Genomic DNA, 23,963 nt, shown 5'->3' on the forward strand with positions numbered 1-23,963 from the left:
CCCCAAATTTCATCAGGCTCACTGTTCATGAACTCTTGGAAATGCTTGCACAAAGGATAGTAACATCTCATCCTGTGTTCTTGGAATCTGTAATATTCTGTAATAAAAAATAAATCGATTTTAAAAACATAAAAAAAATAAAAAAATAAAAAAATAAAAACGCGATATGAACTATAACTGACATAATGGACTTGAAGTGGGTTTGAGTCACAAGAGATCCCAGTTGTTTAGCTGGTCGTGTTTGCTGAGACCTACATTATGACAACAAACACTATAACACTAATCAAAGTGTGAGAAATGCAGGAAAGAGAAAACTAAGCATCAGAAATTAGTACATTATAAAAGTTATTATAAAAACAGCTGTGGATAGAAATCATCAACCAACAAAACTGATGAAAGCTCGACTGCTAAACCTTGATACTTTCCTTCAGTATCTGCTTAAAATTATACATTTAAAATAAAAAGTTAAATTAATTAAGCTTTGTGAAGAAATTCATACATAGGTGAAAACTTGTTTCTAGAATTGAAGCCGAAGCCTTTAAAGGTCTCTAAGATCATGAGCAACATGAGTTCAGCCAGATGTGCCAAACCTCTGACAGTGTAAGTGTGCATAGATTTAAATGGGACATTAATGATGTGCTTTGTCTTCAGAATCAGCTTAAAGAGAGAGAAAAACAATGTACATACCGTCAGATATAACTGCAACTGCAGCCACAAATATGAACATAAGCAGATCCATGATCAGTTGAAATTATGATCATCTCTCTGGACCATCAGAGTTAAAGACTGAGAAAGACTTCAGTTGAACAGCAGATAATCCAGATAAACCAGTTCTGATTAAATAGAAATACATCACTATGAAAAAATGAAGAGCATCGCAATGGGTGTGATCTGAAACTGCACACTATTACCAGATCAAGAAATGAACACGAGTTGGGGTGTCCAAACCCGCTCCTGGAGGACCAATGTCCAACTGAGTTCAGCTCAAACTTGCCCCCCCAAAAAAACACCTGCCTGTAGTTTTAGCAAGCCTGAAGTCAGTTTAATGGGGTAAGATGTCAAAGTGGGAATCTGGCATTAAACAACCTATAGGCTTTTTAAACATGTTAACAAAACAATATGAAACACTTTTATTACACATATACACTTTACAATATTCTTGTAAAAAGCAAAAGTGGAATAGGTAAGAAAATAATAATAAACTGTAATGTAAATAATAATCATATCTTCTGTTTGATTGTGATCTTCAATCTGATCCCTGTCTTTCCTCATTTTGTCAGGTTTTTTAAATAAATCATTTAATTTACATTGAGGAAACACTTTGTCTAACGAACATATTAATTTTGTGGTTTAATGACTGAATTGTGTATTTGTTCTTAATTAATGTGGCATTAGATTATAAAGATAGAAAACAAAACTGTTTTAATGCAGCAGATGTGATGATAGAGAGAAAATTATGAATTAAATCATGAATTGAAACATGTTATGTTGTGGGTCAGTTTGACTGAAATGTCGGTTAACCTCTGTATTTTTTTCCTTCTTGACTTTATGTGTCTTTTTCTCATTTAGGGTTATGAACATGAACAAGTTTCAACACGCTCGCAACCATGATTATCAATCACTGCACTGCTGATCATGGTTTCAAATATCGATATTTCTGCCCTTTCCAATGAACACAAGAACACAGTAATATCAGAAAACTTAATCTGTCAAATCATCTCGAATGTAAGTGAGGTACAAAGTACAGACCCCAAGATAACTCAACAGTCAACACTATAAGAGTAGATCTACACGGCTTCAGTGTTAGTATTAACATGTGGACGAGACTCATATTTACACCATAGCAGTTTTAGGACAATTAATTATGTGCTTCGTTTTTAGAATCAACTCAAAGAGAGAAAAACATTGTATATGCGGTCAGATATAACTGCAACATCAACCATAAGAATAAATATAAGCAGATTTATGTTCAGCTGAAATTATGATCATCTTTCTGGATCGTCATAGTGAAGATCTGTAGTGATCTGGTTCATGAACACAATCTGTTTAAACCTGTTTTATTTTCTTTGACTCGGAGTTCTGTGTAACTTTATATAATCCAGATAAACCAGTTCTGATTCAATGGAAAAACATCACTATGAAAAAATTAAGAGAATCTGCAATGGGTGTAATCTGAAAATGCACACTATTACTAGATCAAGAAATGAAAATGAGTTGGGGTGTGTCTCCCTAAATATAAAATGTATTTGATGAGTTTTAATGACACAATGATTCTTTACAGTTTAAGCTCTTCCATCTGCAACATAAACTTTGTCTCTGAAAAGAAACCGCATCGAGTTGCAGTGAAGTGTGTCGTTTCTGCTGAACGACAGTCAGGCATTCACACAGATGCAGCTTTCATTGTTTGTTTTATATATTTTTATATTTCCTTATATTTCTAATGCTTCATAAGTTAAATCTCTCAGCAGTTCATCAGTTATTATTATTATTTTATTTTTTTGCTGCTTGTCTCCCATTGGACACATCTAAAGAAATTATAATAATTCCATCATGTTATTTGTTTTAAACTTCAAAGCCAAATACAATATGCAAATAAACTGGTTGTGCCAAGGGTCCAGAAATGAGCTGTGTCCGGTGCAGTATGTTGGTGTTGATCTCCCGGTCAACCAAAAATCGATGCATTTTCAATCGTATTTCCCGGTCAACTATATGTCGATGACTTTTCAACAACAGCGTCGTTTCCCGGTCAACTATAAATCAATGACTTTTCAACACATTCAGTGATCGCCCGGTAAACCAAATATCAATGCTTAATCAATCATAAAGATATAACTATAGATCAATGTTGTTCCAATATTGTTGCCATCAACATTAATAACATCAGGTTTTCATCAATATGGTAATAGTGATTCAACATTTATTTTGCATTGAAATTTCAATGTCAACCATAATGATGATTCAGATGGAAAAACAATGTTTATTCAATGTTGGCTTGCTGTCTGGGCCCTCACTCGCGCACGTTAATATCACATGCACACGCCACGCCTGAAGTTCGCCTGGAGATTGCATGAAGCGTGATGGCGGAGAGAAAATCTACTAACAAGCTTCCAATTCCTCGGTTATTGCTATCTATGGATAGATTAGCCAGGGCAGCCTACCTCCGAGTCCATGGTGTTGATAGATGCTGAAGAGACGGACGCGTTCACAGAAAATCAGGTACACACGCACAGTGACGCACTGACGAGCACGACCTCGATGGGAGGGTGCTCGCTGGTAGTGGGGAGGGGCATGAGAGTTGTAAACATTCAAAATTTTGGCTAATCGACCCTATCTGCCAGACTTGCCGACGGCAGCTTTAACACTGGAGTTTTTGCTGTGTACAAAGAGCCGTAGTTAACTGACAAGCTGAGCCATATCGCATTAATTATCGCTGTCGATACGTCCGCGATATTAATGCGATATGGCTCAGCTTGTCAGTTAACTACGGCTCTTTGTAGTAAATGCCGCTCCATCTGAAAGCAGGTGATGGTGATTTACTACTAATCAAGGAAACGGCTTTACTGACGAGATGCGCATAACAATGTGATGCGATATATCGCTCGACCAGCCTACTGTAGAGGTGCTGTCGGCTCTGTGAGGATGTTTCTCAACTGTATTATTATATTATTATGAGCATTAATATCTGTTTCATGTTCTGTAGAGGCGCTGTCGGCTCGGTGAGGATGTTTCTCAACTGTATTGTTATATTATTATGAGCATTAATATCTGTTTCATGTCCTGTGGAGGCGCTGTCGGCTCTGTGAGGATGTTTCTCAACTGTATATTATTATGAGCATTAATATCTGTTTCATGTCCTGTTGAGGCGCTGTCGGCTTTGTGAGGATGTTTCTCAACTGTATTATTATATTATTATGAGCATTAATATCTGTTTCATGTCTTGTAGAGGCGCTGCCGGCTCTGTGAGGATGTTTCTCGGCTGTATTATTATATTATTATGAGCATTAATATCTGTGTCATGTCCTGTAGAGGCGCTGCCGGCTCTGTGAGGATGTTTCTCGGCTGTATTATTATATTATGAGCATTAATAACTGTTTCATGTCCAGTAGAGGCGCTGTCGGCTCGGTGAGGATCTGCACTGCTGTGGGAATAACTGTGTTTCTCTTCACCACATGGATCTATTACTACATGAACACAGAGCTGAGGAAACACTGGCCTGAACACTGTAACACTGCTCTCTCATCAGACAAAACACTGAAGAAAACACATCTGAGCTCCAGATCAGCAGATCAACTGAACTTTACTGAAGTCGACTGATAATATCAAACAATCAGCAGCCGTTGATCTTTAAGAAATATTTAATAATTCAAACATTGTAGAAATACAAACTCTTCAAACTCTGGTGCTGCAATCATGATAATACTGTTATTTGTCTGTTACTCTCCTGGATTTATCTGAATGTAAATAACAGTATACATTTCACAATGCTTTTATAATGTAGATTGTCATAAAGAAGGATCTGATCCGCCATCTGAAGGTTTAAATATCCAGTCTCAGCGTTTCTGATTTATTTACACTGTTGAACTTTGCTTACAGCTAAAATCAGCATCACATACAAAGTTTTATAACACAATAAAAACACATATTTACAAAACCAAGAAAAAAGTACAAAACTATATTAACAGTGAATAACGGCACTACACTGAACTCAGCTTGATCACATGATCAAACCGTCAGTGTCATTTTTGTATTTGATGCTTTTCACAATCCATGCCGTTTCAAAACAGCTTTAAATTGTGCCTTAACGTATTGCCAATAAATGTTTGTGACAGCACTGAATCCGGCTGAGTTTGCTCCTAAACTCCAGTCTTCAGAGGTTTCATCTCTTGTGTTTCTTCTGTGTTCTGGTTCTGCTGAGATCTGCTGACTTGTCTCACTGAATCCTGTGTTTAGAGCAAGACGTCATTTAAACTCTATCACATCCTCATACTTTTGGAGAGTTGTGTAGTATGAAGTTAAAAGTCTCCTGAAGTTGCGTGTCAAATATAAGTAAATAAATTATACTAACCTGACAAAACTTTAGACAGTTTGCAATCTCTGTGAAGTCAGAACAGAGAGAGAAACGACATGAGTGGATCTGTTTCAATCTGATCATTCTCACTTCAAATTATATGAAATTACTACTCATTTACATAGACCTTTAAAAAAGACACAATTTTAATAACTGCTGTCACTTAATATTGATTTTAAAGGCACAATATGTATTTTTTTTTATTTAAAAAATATAAAAAATCACTATATCTATGTTATATATTTTTTAAAGTTGTGTATTTACATTATCCCGACAGTTCCAATTAACTTCTAAATCCAGAGAAATTAATATTTTAATTCGAAGACACGGACCGTGTCTTTATTTCCGTTTTGTCGCCGTCAATGCCGTCATATCCGTGTTGTCTCTGGTTTCCGCTCGTGCTGTCTTGGCAACCAGAGCTATGAACCAGAGCCCTCTGATAGTAACCAAACTGACGCGGACAACTGTGTAGTTCGCAATGTCTATTTGCACGCTGTTGTTGTTTCGTTCAAACATTATGGACCATGGCAAGCAGACTTTGGATAAAAAAGGAGAACTAAACCGAGAATCAATATCAGCGCGGTGTTTTCGAGATGCCTAGAGCTCCCATGGACACTATATAAACGAGAGAGCTCCACGTCCGAGACTTTGACAACTCCTACATGTACTTTATTAAACAGGTGAGCACATTTACATAAAACTAATCAAGGTTATATAGTTCAACAATGATAAAATGTTAGAATATGATCTGTATGTTATTCTAATGGTGATCTAGCTAGCTTACTGCTAGTCTCATACAGACAAACTAACGTTAACACATACATTTCAACACATTCAAATGCAGTTTAGAGTGATAGTGTAATGTTAGATCAAGTGAAACAGCGCTGCGTTACCTCTCAAGTTTAATTTGTCTAATAAACTGACCTGTGAGTAGTAATTCTGCGTGTAGTTCGGTAGAATGAAATGTCCATATTCCTTTTATATCCGCGGGACTCGCATCGCGTTTGGAGCTGATAGCTGTCTCTTAGCAATCCCGAACTGCTTCATATCACAGTCATGATAAAAGCATCGATGTATTCAGTAATCCATATACATTATTAGATCGGTCGGCTTGACGTTGACGACAAAATCCATAATTCATAGCAAATGTTGCGTCATCAATCTACGCCTTTGTTATTGTAAATAGGTTAGCAACCCCTAGTGGAGAAAAAATCCCATACTGTACGTTTAATAGTGACTCTGACTGGTTTAAGACAGCACTGTAAAAAAGTTCAACCCACTTCAAATTTAAAAATAGATCCCTGACAAACTGCAGTCCAATCAACGATCTAAATAGACCAGAGAGCCAACAAACACACAGATTCAACACTTAACACACACCCCATTATTGTCCCAGACAGCAACATATAGTGTCGGCCCAGATCCGGTACATGTGGATTCAACACACACCAGACGTGAGCCGGATCTGGGCCGACACTATGTTGCTGTATATATTTAATATATTTTCATAAGGGGATACACCTCTGATGATTGTGTTTGAGTCTCTCAGCTATTAAACACTCACTGTCAATCAAACAGCCGCTTTACAGAAAATCAAAGACACACAACACAATCTGTGTGTTAAATCTGTGAATGAATCAGACTTCAGGAAATTAATGGATTGATTGTTTATTTTTGATGAATTGTGTTTGTTCTGAAGAAAGACAAATGATTGTGAGACGTGAGAAAAATGGTTTGTAATAGAAACAATTCTGGTTTATACTCACGGGATGCAAATATTCCTGAAATCAGCACAGACACGGCAAAGAAACATTCAACCGGAAAGACGATGAACCTCAGATCTCCAACCGTACGATCACCATTCACTGAAAAATACGAGAATATTATCATCATCACTGTTTGGAGAAATTAAATCAATCTATATTTGTATAATTACTCCAGGCGATTTCTGCCTCAATGTGAGTAAAGTATTTCAGTCACTCAAGATTAAAGATTCTCATTAATACACGTTTAAACTTTCTCTATTCACCATGATCTTTATTTTCCTGAGAGTGTTGTGTTCACTCACCTGTTTTCAGGATCAGTTCAGTTATTAGTGTAACGGAGGTCAGTAGAACAACACCGACTGATCCAAACACATACATGAGGGCAAAACGCTGAAAACCTGTAATGCAAGTTTACATATTTAATATGAAGATCAAACAAATGCAGATTATTATCAGTTTACCTTCAGGGACATAAAACATGTTTAAATACTCACTAGAATTTTTTTTTAGTTTAATTAATTACAATTTAATTATTAGAAAAATATTATTAGAGAAAATGATTGAAAATCATAGATACACAGAAAAACTGAACATAAATATACACATTTAAAATGATGAGTCTTTGTTTGCTTGATTATATTATTTAATTTTTTTATCACTTTATTTAATTGATTTATGATATGATTGATTTCAGTCCTTCATTCTTCTACAGCTCATCTGAGATAAATCATCTTAAACTATCGTGTTGATCAATTATTCATATTTTATCATGATGTATCAACTACTTTTTATTATTAATTACTGTTAATTAATGAGATCAATCAATATAACTGATGATCATCTCATCCAGTCCACAGTAGGGCTGGGCGATATCAGAGCCCGTCTACGGAGAGCCTTGGCACTTCCTATTAGCCCCATTGTATCGATCTTGGTTGCAGTTCCATTAGAATTCCACTGGAGGTGATCGCTGGCGAGTGCACACTGAATGGGAGTCTATGGGGCTAGACGGTTAAATTTGTCTCTTTCACCCGATTGCCGTTGAAAAATCTCAGATTTTATTGTAGGTTTTGCAAGTTCAACATGGGTTATAGGTCGAAAATTGAATGAACGAGTACTTATGTCCTTTCGATTTCTTACAGGTTGAGTTGTTGTTGCCCATAACACACTAGCATTCTGCTAATGAACGCTGATTGGTCAGTGAAGGACTGATTACGACCAGAGATACCGCTTGATGGCATCGTGGCATCCGAAGCGGGACCAGAAACAAACAAAACAAAAACTCATCTAGCACGTGTATTTACCTGTGTCAGCTGTGTTGTCGATGCCTCGAGAGAAAAGAAAGTGCAGAGCGCGAAAGCACCAAAGTGACTGAAGGATTGCCGTAAAGCAGTATCTCTGGTCGTCCGATCTGTATGACGTCATTGATATTTTAAAAGATTTTTTAAAGCAAATAAGTGACTCTAAAAAATCTTACACCCAGCAATGTGTAATTTCTTTGCATCTCCTTTCGAATACAACATTCAAATTACTAGACAAAAAATTATATCCTGAGAAAAGTGGAATTTGATGTGTATAGCGCCATAGACCTCCATTCATTCTGCACTCGCCTGCGAGCGTCCCCGCATGGACAGAGACATGTTACTGCAGCCAGTCCAGAAACCGGAAGTAACCAGAGAGTGCCAATTCTCTTCCTATTATACCCCTTTTCCACCAAGACAGAGCTGGTGCTGGTTCGGAGCCAGAGCCTAGTTTCAAATCGGTTCTTTGTTTTTCCACCGCCAGAGCACCAGCTCCGAACCAGTAAAACTGGTTCTTAAGTAGCACCAAATCATTGCAGGGTCTAGAACGGAGCCAAGAAAGAACCGCTTGCGTCAGAGGCTGGGGGCTGGGTTACCGTGGCCAACAAGACTGAAGAGAAACTTGTGACCGCCATTTTTAAATAGCAGCTAGTCGAGCTAATAGCAGCTCGATTATAATATCCGTCTATGTAAGTTACGGCGAGCTGCACGAACGCGTTGGATTCGCCGTGTTTGGATGCCGATTTATTTTCGCAAACCCATGAGCATCCATAGTAACGCAACGTCTATTATTGTTGATGCCTTGTTCGAGATGCATCAGAGCAGCGTGGACCGATCAGAGCTGCGGGAGTGTTTGGAGATCATACGACTCCTTGTGCTTTTTGATCGCTTTCGCAGTGCTTTGATTTCATGTGCTGATCGTTCTGCGAGAAGCCGATGCATCTCGAACAAGTCTGGTGTGTTTGTGTTTGCCACTAGCGTTGCTGGGATATAGCTCTGTTGTGGCTCTCTGGCCGGTGGAAACGCAAACCGCTTCGTCAGTCGAACCAACTCCGAACTGGCAATAGCTCTAGCTCTGAACCAGCACCCGGTTCTTGTTGGTGGAAAAGGGGTATTAGACATTCTCTGGCGATATATCGCATCACATTGTTATGCGCATCTCGTCAGTAAAGCCGGTTCCTTGATTAGTAGTAAATCGCCATCACCTGCTTTCAGATGGAGCGGCATTTAGGGCTGGGCGATATATCGCACAATATTGTTATGCGCATCTCGTCAGTAAAGCCGGTTCCTTGATTAGTAGTAAATCACCATCACCTGCTTTCAGATGGAGCGGCATTTACTACAAAGAGCCGTAGTTAACTGACAAGCTGAGCCATATCGCATTAATATCGCGGACGTATCGCCAGCGATAATTAATGCGATATGGCTCAGCTTGTCAGTGAACTACGGCTCTTTGTACACAGCAAAAACTCCAGTGTTAAATTAACACTCCTGGGAGTGTATATGAACATTCAAAAGTGTTGAAGTTAATGAGATAATTAAGTGATTCATTTAGTGATGATTGAACATTATTGAAGACACCTGATGTTAACAAGCAGAATCACTGAAGGAGAAAATCACAAATTGTAAGTTACCATTATTGTGATGGGTATTTGCTTTAGTTGGGCTCTTGACCCTTTTATGTGTACTTTAGATTTTGTTTGGCTGTTGTATGAAATAAATAATAAAGTGATCAGATGGTGTTGGTTATATTATGACAATCATCATTTGAGCTTGATCACTGAACTCCTTAATTGCTTATATCTGACTTAAATTTATGTTGTTGACCATAGAATAACTGTGATTCTGCATAAATATCCAGAATTTTAGATGTAATATAAAGGATTTCTTAAAAGTTGTTTAAAAAAAAAAAAAAAATCTTTATTTTAGGCACACACAATGCATCTCAACAATGGTGACGAGCAGAATATTCAATTAGGAAAAGTAAATTACATAGGCAATTCAGATCATAATTTATTCATACCGCAATGCATGATGGGAGCCATTAATGAGTTGTGATTGGTGGCAGCCACTGCAACATGCTTTATTATTGTCACCATTGTTGAGATTCACAGGCTGATTAATGATGTCTATGTGTCTAAATAAATTCATTTGAAAGTGTTTTGATCAAAACAATGTTTGTTAAATATTTTGGATTATAAGAAAAATACTGATAACCATATGCTGTAGAAGCACAAAGCTGCTGCTAACAAGTTAAACTAAACTATCTCAATAAGTTTCATTTTTCAGATCACAGCATGATTATGTCAAAACATAACCAACACTTTCAGATCACACTTTTCTTTGTTCATTTGACTGTTATAAATCAATAACAGCAGACAAACAAAATTTAAAGTGAATGTATAAGGGTCAAGAGCCCAACTAAAGCAAACAATGATCGCCATAACGGTGGCTTACAATTGGTGATTTTCTCCTTCAGTGATTCTGCTTGTTAACATCAGGTGTCTTCAATAATGCTCAATCATCACTAAATTAATCACTTAATTATCTCATTAACTTTAACACTCTTGAGTGTTAATTTAACACTGGAGTTTTTGCTGTGTAGTAAATGCCGCTCCATCTGAAAGCAGGTGAAGGCGATTTACTACTAATCAAGGAACCGGCTTTACTGACGAGATACGCCTAACAATGTCATGTGATATATCGCCCAGCCCTAGTCTACAGCGTCTGTCAGCCGTTTCCATCAGGAATCAGATTTATAACAATTAAAACTGAATTAAGACACAGGGACCCAGCCAGCACAGCCATGTGGGGCCCAAATGGGCTTGACCTGGGCTATCTAACTGGGACCCAGCCAGTTTTGCCCCCAGTTTCCATGTAGGCCCCACATGGGTTTGCCCAGATGAAATTAACACTGTTTAGTGTGCGCACTACAGGCTGGTTAATGTAACACTTAATCAGTGTTGGAGGTAATGAGATAATTAAGTGATTGAATAATGATTGTGCATTAATGATGAACACCTGCTGTTAACAAGCAGAATCACTGAAGGAAAGAGAAACACAAGAATTTCTTCCAGCCACTGCCTTGGATGAAATCAACTGAAGATAAAATACATTAAATCTCTCAAGATCTAATTAAACAACTCCACAAACAGCATTACCAGCTTCACTTATTACTAACCAGACTGACTTTATTTATGTCAGACATCTACAGAAGTTCTTATTGAGAATTAAGAAGAGGTTTAGACGTTGATTACTTATTTGAAAGTAATAGTTTGATTTGATGTTACCATTGTGGCGATCAGTGTGTGCTTTAGTCGGGCTCTTGACTTTTTAACATTAGTTATTCTCAGGCAGCTGTATCTGTTTGTTATGGTGAGAACAGCAAGAGAAAATATAATCAGATGCTGTAAGCTGATTGATGATAAGAATATAATCATCATGTAATGGCTTAAAGAACAAGTTTGGTATTTTACACTTAAAGCCCTGTTTACAAATCGTTTCTGATGAAATAGAACGGTTAAGATTAAAATTTGGACACATGCTGCTGTCCCGAGAAACGAAAGAAACCTAAAATTCTCGGGACAGCAGCATGTGTCCAAATTTTAATCTTAACTGGTCTATTTCATCAGAAACGATCTGTAAACAGGGCTTTAAGTGTAAAATACCGAACTTGTACTTTAACTCACTGATATAATGTGTGAGATTTATAAGGGTAGTATGTTATTCATTTTGTTTTATTGTTGTGATTCTACAGCAAGAGAATAATATAATTTAATCAGAACATCAAATGATTTTTAACACATCATTTACATATTTTGGGCCCTTGTGAGATTTACTAGCGCACACAGACATCAAGAATCAGCATATGAATCTCAACAATGGTGACATGCTTCATGGTGCAATGTATTCTGGGAGCCATGGATAAGTTTCGTATGATGCACTCAGAATGCATTGCAGCATGAAGCATGTCACCATTGTTGAGATTCATATGCTGATTCTTGATGTCTGTGTGCGAGTAAAACTCACAGGAGTCCAAAATATGTAAATGGTGTGTTAAAAATCATTTGATGTTCTGATTAAACTGTGCTGGATCTCTTGCTGTAAAAATCACAACAATAAAACAAAATGAATGACACACCTCACACATAAGATCAGTGAGTTAAGCCACAACATGACAATGATTACATTGTTATCATCAATCAGCTTACAGCATCTGATTATATTTTCTCTTGCTATTCTCACCATAACAAACAGACACAGCTGCCTGAGAAAAACTAATGTTAAAAAGTCAAGAGCCCGACTAAAGCACACACTGATCGCCACAATGGTAACATCAAACCAAACTATTACTTTCAAATAAGTAATCAACATCTAAACCTCTGTTAATTCTTAATAAGAACTGTAGATGTCTGACATAAATAAAGTCAGTCTGGTTAGTAATAAGTGAAGCTGGTAATGCTGTTTGTGGAGTTGTTTAATCAGATCTTGAGAGATTTAATGTATTTTATCTTCAGTTGATTTCATCCAAGGCAGTGGCTGGAAGTAGTTCTTGTGTTTCTCTTTCCTTCAGTGATTCTGCTTGTTAACAGCAGGTGTTCATCATTAATGCACAATCATTATTCAATCACTTAATTATCTCATTACCTCCAACACTGATTAAGTGTTACATTAAACAGCCTGTAGTGTGCACACTAAGCAGTGTTCATTTCATCTGGGCAAACCCATGTGGGGCCTACATGGAAACTGGGGGCAAAACTGGCTGGGTCCCAGTTAGATAGCCCAGGTCAAGCCCATTTGGGCCCCACATGGCTGTGCTGGGGACAGGTTTTTTTCTTCAAAATGTGTCTCTCTTCTAAACACTCAAAACTGCTTAATATTACTGGCCCTGCATTGTTTAATATCATCAACTACTAAAGTATTTAATTTTACATGAACCAAAACTGATGTAGAAAAACATAAAACCGAGAAGATGATGAAAATTGATCAATACTGTACCTTGAGATAAAGGGATATCATAATATGGATCAGTAAACTTGACAAGTGTCCAGAGTATCTGCAGAAACACCAGCACACAGGCCCATCCAATAGGATCTGTTCATGATCAGATCAAATAAAGAATCACTTCTCCAGCACTTTCTTACACAAGTGTCTTACTTATATTACAAGGGATTTTGTCTTCATTACAGGACAGTGTGAGGAGAGAGAGAGAGAGAGAGAGAGAGAGAGAGAGAGAGAGAGAGAGAGAGAGAGAGAGAGAGAGAGAGAGAGAGAGAGAGAGAGAGAGAGAGAGAGAGAGAGAGAGAGAGTTTTTCACAACAACTTTTATTTCTCAGAGCTTCGTAAGGGCAAGTTATTTATTTTTCATTGGCTCAAGTTATAAAATATAGATGTGAACCATTACCCTAAAAATGTTTAATTGGATGAATGAAAATATTTTTTCAGTGTACCCACTATAACTGTTTCACTATAGTTTGGATATTTATTATATTCGTTGCAGAGCTGATAATTACGGCCGGTTCAAATGAACCCTGAACGAGTCATTTGCTCGGTCGTAATAAGTGATTCTTTCGAATTCCCTATAAATTAATTAATATTTCCTTTGTGCTAAATTAAATTGTCAGAGTCACTCTATTAACGCTACAAAATTAAAATTTTGGTTTGACATTAAATCAAAATTCATGGTTTTAACCAAATCATAAATACAATTTGAGAAAATCTTAAAAAATTAGCTGTAACAAATTACAACAATTTTTTAAGTTAATCCAAAGTATCATTTTTTTTTTCAGTGTGCATTCAACATCCTTATTACGTGCATCAACTTTTACTTCTGGCATTTGTTTTGACTTCGTTTTATTCCTTTTCCTCTTAACAGAGGGCGTCTTAAAAATTGCACCATCACTCACATACTCCTCACTAACCCGATCTTCCATCACCAGATGTTTTGTCAATAAAACAATTTTATCATTTGTGACACAATTTTTCCATGACTGGACAACTCTGTGATCAGCAACTCATCTTTTATAAACCGCGGGGACATTGGACAAAATTATATTTTTTGCCGGTTGAACTAAAGGCATTACTGGCGTAAAAGTCTCCTGTATGACAATTCCGTTTTGCACCACGCTGTTCACTTTCTCAATGTTATCTAAGAAAATCAACACCGCACTATTCATAGGAGACGCTGACATTATGCTGTCGTGACCGACAACATTCCCAACCGGCTGCCAAACTACATTCTTCCACTGAACAATTCATTGCAGGTGCAATCTTGATGCCATGCCTGCGTGAAAGCCGATCATAACTGAGGCGTTCAGAGGATGCCATTGCCAACCAGCACTCGCTGGAAGACTGCGCTCCTCAGTTTACCTCAAATCCTGCTACCCTCTAACTTAATTACACAAAATAATATATTTGAAAATTGTTGTTTGTACCCACAAACAACATAAAATAGGGAGACAAAGAACGAAAAACTCACTCTCACCGTAGAACTCTCACTCACTCCTGCATGCGCGCACAGAGAGAGAGAGAGAGAGAGAGAGAGAGAGTGAGAGAGAGAGAGAGAGAGAGAGAGAGAGAATGATACACCACATACAGATCAATCTCAAACCTCCAGCTTAATATATCCTGATCATGTGATCAATCTTTATTTATCCTGATCATGTGATCAATCTTTATTTATCCTGATCATGTGATCAATCTTTATCTATCCTGATCATGTGACCAACCCTCTGTGTCACGACTCCGACATTTAATGACAAGCTCATGAACTTTACCATGAAAACACTTTGTAAAATAAACTTATATTTGCTTGTTCAATGATGTGTTGTAATTCCAAACATGATTAAAATATGATCATACCTGTTGTTTTCTCCAGTGTCATTATGTAAAGACCGATCATCACTGCATTCATCACTAATGTGAAGATTAACATCACTGTTTCTATGACTGAATATGAACCTGTAAAAGACGAGAGTGTGAGAATGTCTTCATGAACAGACAGAAATAAAGTTGATCAGGTTAAACTGAATAAACACTCAATGTGAAGATGATCAGTGCTTTAAGTGGCCCAAAAGAGGTGCCGGTACTCTATTATTATTATTATTTTTATTTTTATTTATTTTTTTGCTGGCTCCCCTCCTCCCCAGGGGTAACAACAACTATATTGAAGGGGTTTTATATACAGCAGTCAACAGACGACCTTATAAAAAATAATAAATCATTTTATTAGTTTGTGGATTTGCTTGAGCTAGAAAGAGCTACTGAACATAAATAAAATGTGCAAAAGTGTATTGAAAAAATACCCTTAGAAAGAGCTACTGTAGAAAGAGCTACTGAACATAAATAAAATGTGCAAAAGGGTATTGAAAAAAGTTTGAACAAAATGTACATAAAATAAATTATAAAACATAATAACATAATAACCATAGAAGAGTAGAACATAAACATGAGTCTTGAAGATGGTTCATTTCTTTACCCTTGAAAAATATACAAAAGCAGATTCAGCAAAATACACAGTAGCCTACACCAAATGAAAAATACTGTACAAATCATTTTATTTTACTACTCAGACTCAGAGTCTGAAGCCAGGAGAGCATATTAAGTGTTCATTGTATTTGTATTTTAACCGAGCAGCTATGGTTGCGCGTTTCACACACCCTCTCCGAACCACGTTGAGTTGTTGACACTGACAGCGGCAAAAGCGACGCATGCGCTTTTCACTTGTAAAACTCAAGGGTCTATGGGTAATAGTCTCTGCTCTCGGTGGGACGAATTAGGAAGCGTGCATTGTGAAGGGCGTTCTGAAAAGCGTCAGCGCAGTCAAAGGATTAAAACAGGTGTGCAAATGAGCGTACCGGTACGCTAAAAGCACGTTCTGGGCGCACGGAGAGGTGGCGGTACGCTCAAGAGCTATATTTGGAAGTGGCGGTACTGAGTACCGGCGCGTACCGGCCCACTTAAAGCACTGAAGATGATCAGAAAACAGAGAAACATCTGAACTCTGATCATCATAATTCAAATCTCTGAAGAATTAAACAAATCATTTCTCCTGGAGATTAAACTCACAGCATCAGAGAGTCACAAATCAAGACTGTTATTGACAGATGAATGAATTCTAGTTGTTACAGTTTTTCTCATTTGCTAAGACACACTAGATGAAACTGGGATCCGCTTGATCTTAATCATCACATTATTAGCACAGCAGAAGTCTTCTCTTGCAAATGTTTGAACACTTTTTCATTTGTTTCACACATTTTTCACACCCTTTGTCAAAACAGTTACCACAGATCTCATTGAAAGACCCGAACTCTATTGGATTAACTGTGTTGAACAAAAAGAAAACATCTATTCACAGCTGATAGAAAGTATTGCATAATTATAAATCTCTATGCACCTGTGTGAAACTCATTTGCACAACTCTTCAATCAGCAATCAGTCCTCATCCATCTATAAAAGATGCCACCTCTGTGTTATTTGCAAGCATCAAAGAGGCCATAGGCACGGAAGGAGAGTAAGAGGCCATGGCAGAGGGGCCAGAGGAAGAGGAGCTGCAGCAGCAAGAGGACGAAATCGAGCTCAAGTTTCAAATGAAATTCGGGCAACAATTATTGACCATGTCATCAATCATGGCTTGTCCTTTAGAGAGGCTGGACAAACAGTCCAGCCCATTCTGAGTCGGAGCACTGTGGCATCTATTGTCAGTTGGGATGGGAACCGAGAACCGGTTATTCTTCAGAACCGGTGCCCAGTGAATCGATTTCTTGGAACCGTTAGCATGCCTGCTTAACGATTCCGCTTATCGGTTATTCCGCTAAGCATGTATAATGTGACTGAATAACATTTAGTGCTCCCAGCTTTGTAGCTGTAAAAACAACAATGGATAAGTCACATCAGATCTTGAAATTAAACAAATGGAAACAAAAACGTTCAAAATGTGAAGAAAACCTGTGTATTATTTGACAAAGATTGTTTTAGTAACTCAATAGCCTAATCCAAAAGAGCACTGTTAATATTCCAAAAGGCACAAGCTCTTCCTTAACTGTTTTCAGTCTGTGTTTTTAGTTTTTATGGCACATAAATGGCAGTTTTATTTATTTTTTTGTCCGGACCAATGAATGTGAAAATGATCAATTTCCTAATCCTAAGGCACTCTTCTTGATAATCTTTCAAGGCACACACTAGCGTGCCATGGCATACTGGTTGAGAAACACTGCCCTAGGCTATAGGTCCCTGGACTTTACTTTGAGAAGTAGCTCACCTACTTTTAGGTTTGTTCTGAGGTTGCTACACATTTGTGTATACTCTGTCCTGTGTCTTCTGATCAGATATTAAAGCGAGTTAATACAAACAAATTTGTTCCCTCACCCAATCAGAATCGATAAGAGAATCGATAAGGAATCGGATCGATAAGCAATATCGGTAATGGAATCGGAATCATTAAATTCTTATCAATTCCCATCCTTAATTGTCAGGCTTTTTCGGAATGAGAACAGGTAATTCACGGTGTTACTGCAATATACCACTGTGTATTTCTGCTTTACTGTATTGCCCTGTTAGCAGAACAAACTGTGTCTACAGCAGTGGTTCTCAACCTCTCCTGCAGGGACCCCCTGACAGGCCATGTTTCTGTTTTAACCCTGAAATGGCACACCTGATTCAATTAATTAAAGGCTTAATGAGTAGTTGACTAATTGATTAATTGACTAATTCCTACTCTTCCTACTCTAATAACTACTCATTCATTGAATCAGGTGTGCCATTTCAGGGTTAAAACAGAAACATGGCCTGTCAGGGGGTCCCTGCAGGAGAGGTTGAGAACCACTGGTCTACAGTAATGCAGATGTTTTATCAATCCCACACAGTAAATTCCACAGTGTTAAATCAACACTGCTCAGAGCAAATATGGTCCCACTCTACAGAGTGTTAAAGTAACACTAAAGCGGTGTTAAAGTTAATGAGATAATTAAGTGATTAATTTAGTGATGATTGAGCATTATTGAAGACACCTGATGTTAACAAGCAGAATCACTGAAGGAGAAAATCATAAATTGTAAGTTACCATTATGGTGATGGGTGTTTGCTTTAGTTGGGCTCTTGACCCTTATATGTTTACTTTAAATTTTACTGTTGTTTGTCTGCTGTTATTGATGTATAACAGTCAAATGAACAAAGTAAAAGTGTGATCTGATAGTGTTGGTTATGTTTTGACATAATCATGCTGTGATCTGAAAAATGAAACTTATTGAGATAGTTTGGTTTATCTTGTTACCAGCAGCTTTGTGATTTTAACAGCATATGATTATCAATTCTTTACTTATAATCCAAAATATTTCATAAACATTGTTCTAATCAAAACACTTTCAAATTAATTTATTTAGAAACACAGACATCATTAATCAGCCTGTGAATCTCAACAATGGTGACAATAATAAAGCATGTTGCAGTGGCTGCCACCAATCACAACTCATTAATGGCTCCCATCATGCATTGCGGTATGAATAAATTATGATCTGAATTGTCTATTTAATTTACTTTCCCTAATTGAATATTCTGCTCGTCACCATTGTTGAGATGCATAGACTGAATCTTGACGTCTGTGTGTTTTGGATATTTATGCAGATTCACAGTTATTTTGTAACCAACAACATAAATCGAAGTCAGAAATAAGGATCATAATGAGTTCAGTGATCAAGTTCAAATGATGAATTTCATAATATAACCAACACCATCAGATCACTTTTTTTTTCTTTGTTCATCTGGCAGTTATAACTCAGATACAACAGCCAAACTAACTCTAAAGTAAACATATAAGGGTCAAGAGCCCAACTAAAGCAAACACCCATCACCATAACGGTGGCTTACAATTTGTGCTTTTCTCCTTCAGTGATTCTGCTTGTTAACTGCAGGTGTCTTCAATAATGTTCAATCATCCTAAATTAATCACTTAATTATCTCATTAACTTTAACACCGCTTTAGTGTTACTTTAACACTCTGTAGAGTGGGACCATATTTGCTCTGAGCAGTGTTGATTTAACACTGTGGAATTTACTGTGCATTTATCTGAGTGTCATACAGTAATGTCAATTTTGACATGCTTTTTGCTTTTTCTTTATAGAATCCACACATTACCACACACTGGTGGCAGAGTAAAGATATTTAGTGTTGAACAGGATTCTGCCATTGTAGATACAGTATGGTAGGGGCAAACAATGCAATCAGACTGTGTGAAATCCAGGCAGCAGTAATTGCAGATCAGGGGCCCGTTCTTCGTACGTCGCTAACTCAGTTAGCTGGATTTGATTGTTGACGATTTGGCATGATCTTGGATTGTTTGGTTCTTCGACGCTCATCCTGGACTTGCTGTCATAGCAACAGGTGCGCAAACTTGAACCTGCTCGGGTGCAGGCTTATTTCATGTAAACAGGATTAGATCCCGGCTTTATAAGCGGAGCTGATACGGGAAGTCCAGCGCAGCGCGATAGTGCACTTTCTGAGATTGAAATTTTTTTCTCGTGACTCGTGAGATTGTCGTTTACATTATTAATTTGTTGGAAACGCACATTATTTTCGACTTGTCGGAGTCGGGCTTTAACTACAGCACAAACTGTTTGCATTGCCCTATGATTATTTGCGAGTGGCTCTTTCCTTTACACTATTGGAGCAGAGAACTTGATGGAAAGTGCTGTCTGTCGTGTCATTCGGAGTTTACCTGCCGCTAAACCTGGCGGTTTAAAAAACAGTTTTAGGTTTTTAAGACCCAATGTTGTAAAGCAGTTTTTTTAAAGCAGTTTTTTTTTTTTTTTTTTTTTTTTGGCTATCATTTTTTATGAAGATCATGCAATCATGACCATGCCGATTACAGTATGTCACTCAGGCTTCACTAACGTGATTGGTACCATAGACTATAGGCTTCCATAGACTGCCATCAAGGCCTCAATGAAGGGGATTATGTGAACAGAAAGGGGGTTCACAATGTAAATGTGCAGCCCAGTTACTATTGGGAGTCTTAATATTCCAGATTAATAATATTATATCAAATAAAAAAAGTCAGTTGACTAAAATCTTCCATATCACAAATGTGAAAGCAAAATGGCCAGGATCTGTGCATGACTTAAGAATTTTCAGAGATTCACATTTATGCACATTATTTGAAAGTGGTAAGAAAAGTTCCACAATTAAATATCAAGCTCACTGTATACACTTATGCTGATCCTAACAGAACTGCATTTTTTCATAGGTGATTATGACATGTTCCTGCCAGCAGACAGGTGTTTTATGACCCCATTCCCTGACCCAAACCAGTTACAATGCAGTAGCCAGGACAAGGGCACACAATGAAATGAACTTTGGCTAACTAAAGGGAAGATTTCAGTGTCTGATAAGACTGAGGTTTGCACACCTGACAGGGCCTGTGACATTGCTGCATGTGCCATATTACACAACATTGCCAAAAAAAAAAAAAGGACATTACAAAGTCTTATACTTTCTTTCCTTTGGAAAGTTATAAAAAAAATGTCCACTTACTGCACATATTTCAGCCACCACTTTCTTGGGAACAGATACAAGTGTTGGTGTATTATGTAAAAGTGCACAAAAGAGGAAAACACAATGTCATTATATGAACTACACTCTGGAAAAATATTTTTACATTAATATAAGTTTATCAGTTTTCACTTTCACAAGTCAAAGCAATTCATCATTACTCAAGATTTAACAGTTGAAATGACTATACAGCCTTAATTTAATGCAGCAAAAATTATTTTACAGTGTAGGCTACTAAGATCTTTTCTTCTTTTTTTTTTTTTTGCTCAGCCTTTTTCTTGGTTGCTTTTATAAACAGCCAACCATTTATTTAACAGTGTCTTTTATAAAAGAGACTATAATATAACAAAAAAATTACCATTATGTAGAATATTTTTGTACTTCACTTTTGTTTGTTCCCATGTTCTAGTGTGGTGACTCTGACATTACAATGAACAAAGTAATTATGCAATTATTCAAATACAAAAATATAGGCTAATAAGTGATAAAAAACATCTAACATGGCCACTTCTAACGGATTTAAATTGTCTGCTACTTTTTGCCAGCCCTCTCTCCTGGCTTTTGCAGACTTTGAGGTGTTCCCTGGCGTTTTGCATTAAAACATTAAAATTCCGAATAAACTTCGACTATTAGTTCTTGCTCTGCTGCGGAGAAAAACTGAGCGCGCTCTTTGGCCACGCTGAGCAGCCAATAGCAGCGTTGCTGATCAATGTTTCTACTATCGATACATGTCCCCTTTTAACCCAGCGCATGAACGCGCAATTATCTCGGATAACTCAATCCAGCGATACTAATCCTATCCGGCAAGTGTGTTCGAAGAACCGAGTTAGCCAGATCATGATTAGCACGATGATATTATCTTGGATGTGTCATTTGATCTCGGATGTAATAAGCAACGTACGAAGAACGAGCCCCAGGGAGCATTTAGACACATAAACAGTGTGAGTTTGGCTACTATAGATCGAGTCCTTAAACGAAACCATGTCAGAATGAAGCAGCTGTACAGAGGTCCATTTCAAAGAAACTCTGACATCGTAAAGGAGGCACGATTCCAGTATGTGCAGTGCAGGTATAGATTTTTTATTGTAATACCTTGTTTACCATAGTTACATGCGACTGGAATAATTTGCTTTATGAATTTGCTCTTTTTCTTAGAGAATAATGGAGCTTGAAGCTGAAGGGGCACATCACAAATTCATTTTTGTGGATGAAGCCGGCTTCAACCTCTGTAAAGTGAGGAGACGCGGGAGGAACATCATTGGGCAGAGTGCCAGGTCAGAGGGGTGCCAATATCACCATGTGTGCTGCCATCTCCAATGATGGGGTCCTTTGCCACATACCAACTATTGGCCCATACAATACAGAACGCCTCATCACATTTCTTGATGCATTGAAAGAAATACTGATTGCACCCGAAGAGAGAGGGCTGTTGAGGCCTGGCATGACTCTGTATGTCATAATTTGGGACAATGTGGCTTTCCACCACTCTCGCCTTGTGAATGGTTTGCAGCACAGCCTCGTATTATGATGCAATTCCTCCCTGCATACTCGCCTTTTCTGAACTCAATCGAGGAGTTGTTCTCTGCTTGGAGGTGGAAGGTATATATATATATATATATATATTTTTTTTTAAAGGTATTTCCACCCATAAGTTTCCTTTGGTAGCTTTTTTTTTCCAGTATCCATTTGAGTTTGTAAAGTATCATATTTCATATTGATGGCTGTATTTTGTATTTTGTTGTCCATTGTGTAATGATTGACTGAAATAATAAATTAATTTGACCACAAGTTGTGGTGTGTGATGGAAATATTTGCTTATGTTGCATGTTTTTAATGTTTTGTGAGTGTTAGAGCATTTTGCTAACAAAATTAGTCATTTTTGCCATTGAGCTTCAGTTTTATCCTGTGTGTTAACTGTTTTGAAAATGTGTTGTTAGAGTGTGTGATTGAGTATGCATGTGCAAGAGTGTGAGTGTGAGTGTGAGTGTGTGTGTGTGTGTGTGTGTGTGTGTGTGTGTGTGTGTGTGAGAGAGAGAGAGAGAGAGAGAGAGAAAGTGTGTGTGTGTGTGTGTGTGTGTGTGTGTGTGTGTGTGTGTGTGTGTGTGATTGAGTATGCATGTGCAAATGTGCGTGTGTGTATGTGTCAGTGTGTATGCGAGTGTGTGTGTGTGTGTGATTGAGTATGCATGTGCAAATGTGCATGTGTGTGTATGTGTCAGTGTGTTTGCGATGGTGTGTGTGTGTGTGTATGCGTGTGCACATACACACACTCTCACTCACTCACTCACACACACACACACACACACACACACACACACACACACACACACACACACACACACACACACACACACACACTTGCACACGCATACACACACACTCACACACACACTCACACTCACACACTCACACTGAGTGTGAGAGAGAGAGAGAGAGAGAGAGAGTGTGTGTGATTGAGTATGCGTGTGCAAGTGTGTGTGTATCGGTCAGTTTATGCAAGGGTGTGTGTGTGTGACCTGATCGTACTTACGGTCATCATATCTATCTATCTATCTATCTATCTATCTATCTATCTATCTATCTATCTATCTATCTATCTATCTATCTATCTATCTATCTATCTATCTATCTATCTATCTATCTGAAACATGCTAGCAATGCAGTAATATGTACTAGCAACCACAATGCAACACCCTAGCAACCACCTGAGTACCCTAGCAACTGCATAACAACCACCCAGAATACCCTAGCAACTGGATAGCAACACCCTATAAACCACTCAGAATACCTTAATCTACACTTTAGCAACCACTCAGAGTACCTTAGCAACTGCATAACAACCACCCAGAATACCCTAGCAACATCCACCTACTATACTAGAGCGACGGGTCGTAACTAGAAACCGGATGTGCTCTGACATCATCAACCACCCGACTGCAGATCACAAACAGATTCACGTATGAACATAACTCATAACTCATAACTCATGCTGATGCATCCCATGAAAAATAAATAATATTGTCTTAGAAATATACATGGTGTAACACAGGTCCGTGTACTTGGCGGCCAACGGATTTTCGTTTTGAAAGGAAAAAAACAAAAACGAAAAACGGCCGGTTTCCCAATTACCATTAGTAAATAGGAAAACGAAAAACGGAAAACAACCCATTATTCGTTTTTTGTTTTGATATTAAAAAACGGAAACCGAAAAACAATCTCGTTATCCGATTGTCCTTGATGTGTTTATAGATGGAAATCGGAAATCAAAATACGTATGTATAAAGTCG

The 23,963-nt window shown here is 37.7% G+C and overlaps 3 protein-coding genes across 5 annotated transcripts in view; 1 reads left to right on the plus strand and 2 right to left on the minus strand.

Moving 5' to 3' along the window:
- The window catches only part of LOC309506893 (uncharacterized protein), a 129,251-nt gene extending 128,369 nt beyond the window's left edge, over positions 1 to 882 (minus strand). The window contains exon 1 of one of the 3 annotated variants that reach the window (XR_014208966.1): positions 688 to 882. Coding sequence is in view for 2 of the 3 variants with exons in the window: in XM_082180876.1 (XP_082037002.1) it covers positions 688 to 739 (52 nt within the window). In the remaining variant the exon portion in view is untranslated. The remainder of the gene's footprint in view (positions 1 to 687) is intronic. The other 2 variants (XM_082180876.1, XM_082180877.1) reach the window with 2 other exon arrangements.
- Positions 1 to 4,925, plus strand: part of tmem220 (transmembrane protein 220) — a 98,574-nt gene extending 93,649 nt beyond the window's left edge. The window contains 1 exon segment of the mRNA XM_082166131.1: positions 4,107 to 4,925. Coding sequence (XP_082022257.1) covers positions 4,107 to 4,314 — 208 coding nt within the window. The 3' untranslated portion in view covers positions 4,315 to 4,925.
- A 1,668-nt stretch (positions 4,926 to 6,593) lies between these two features.
- The window catches only part of LOC309507629 (uncharacterized protein), a 161,192-nt gene continuing 143,822 nt past the window's right edge, over positions 6,594 to 23,963 (minus strand). Inside the window, exons 8-11 of the mRNA XM_082181946.1 lie at positions 14,994 to 15,092; positions 13,131 to 13,226; positions 7,137 to 7,232; positions 6,594 to 6,933 (exon numbers count right to left, since the gene is read on the minus strand). Of these exons, the coding sequence (XP_082038072.1) occupies positions 6,737 to 6,933; positions 7,137 to 7,232; positions 13,131 to 13,226; positions 14,994 to 15,092 (488 nt within the window). The 3' untranslated portion in view covers positions 6,594 to 6,736. The remainder of the gene's footprint in view (positions 6,934 to 7,136; positions 7,233 to 13,130; positions 13,227 to 14,993; positions 15,093 to 23,963) is intronic.

Source organism: Leuciscus leuciscus (assembly GCF_965113295.1).
Source record: "Leuciscus leuciscus genome assembly, chromosome: 1".
Taxonomy (NCBI): Eukaryota; Metazoa; Chordata; class Actinopteri; order Cypriniformes; family Leuciscidae; genus Leuciscus; species Leuciscus leuciscus.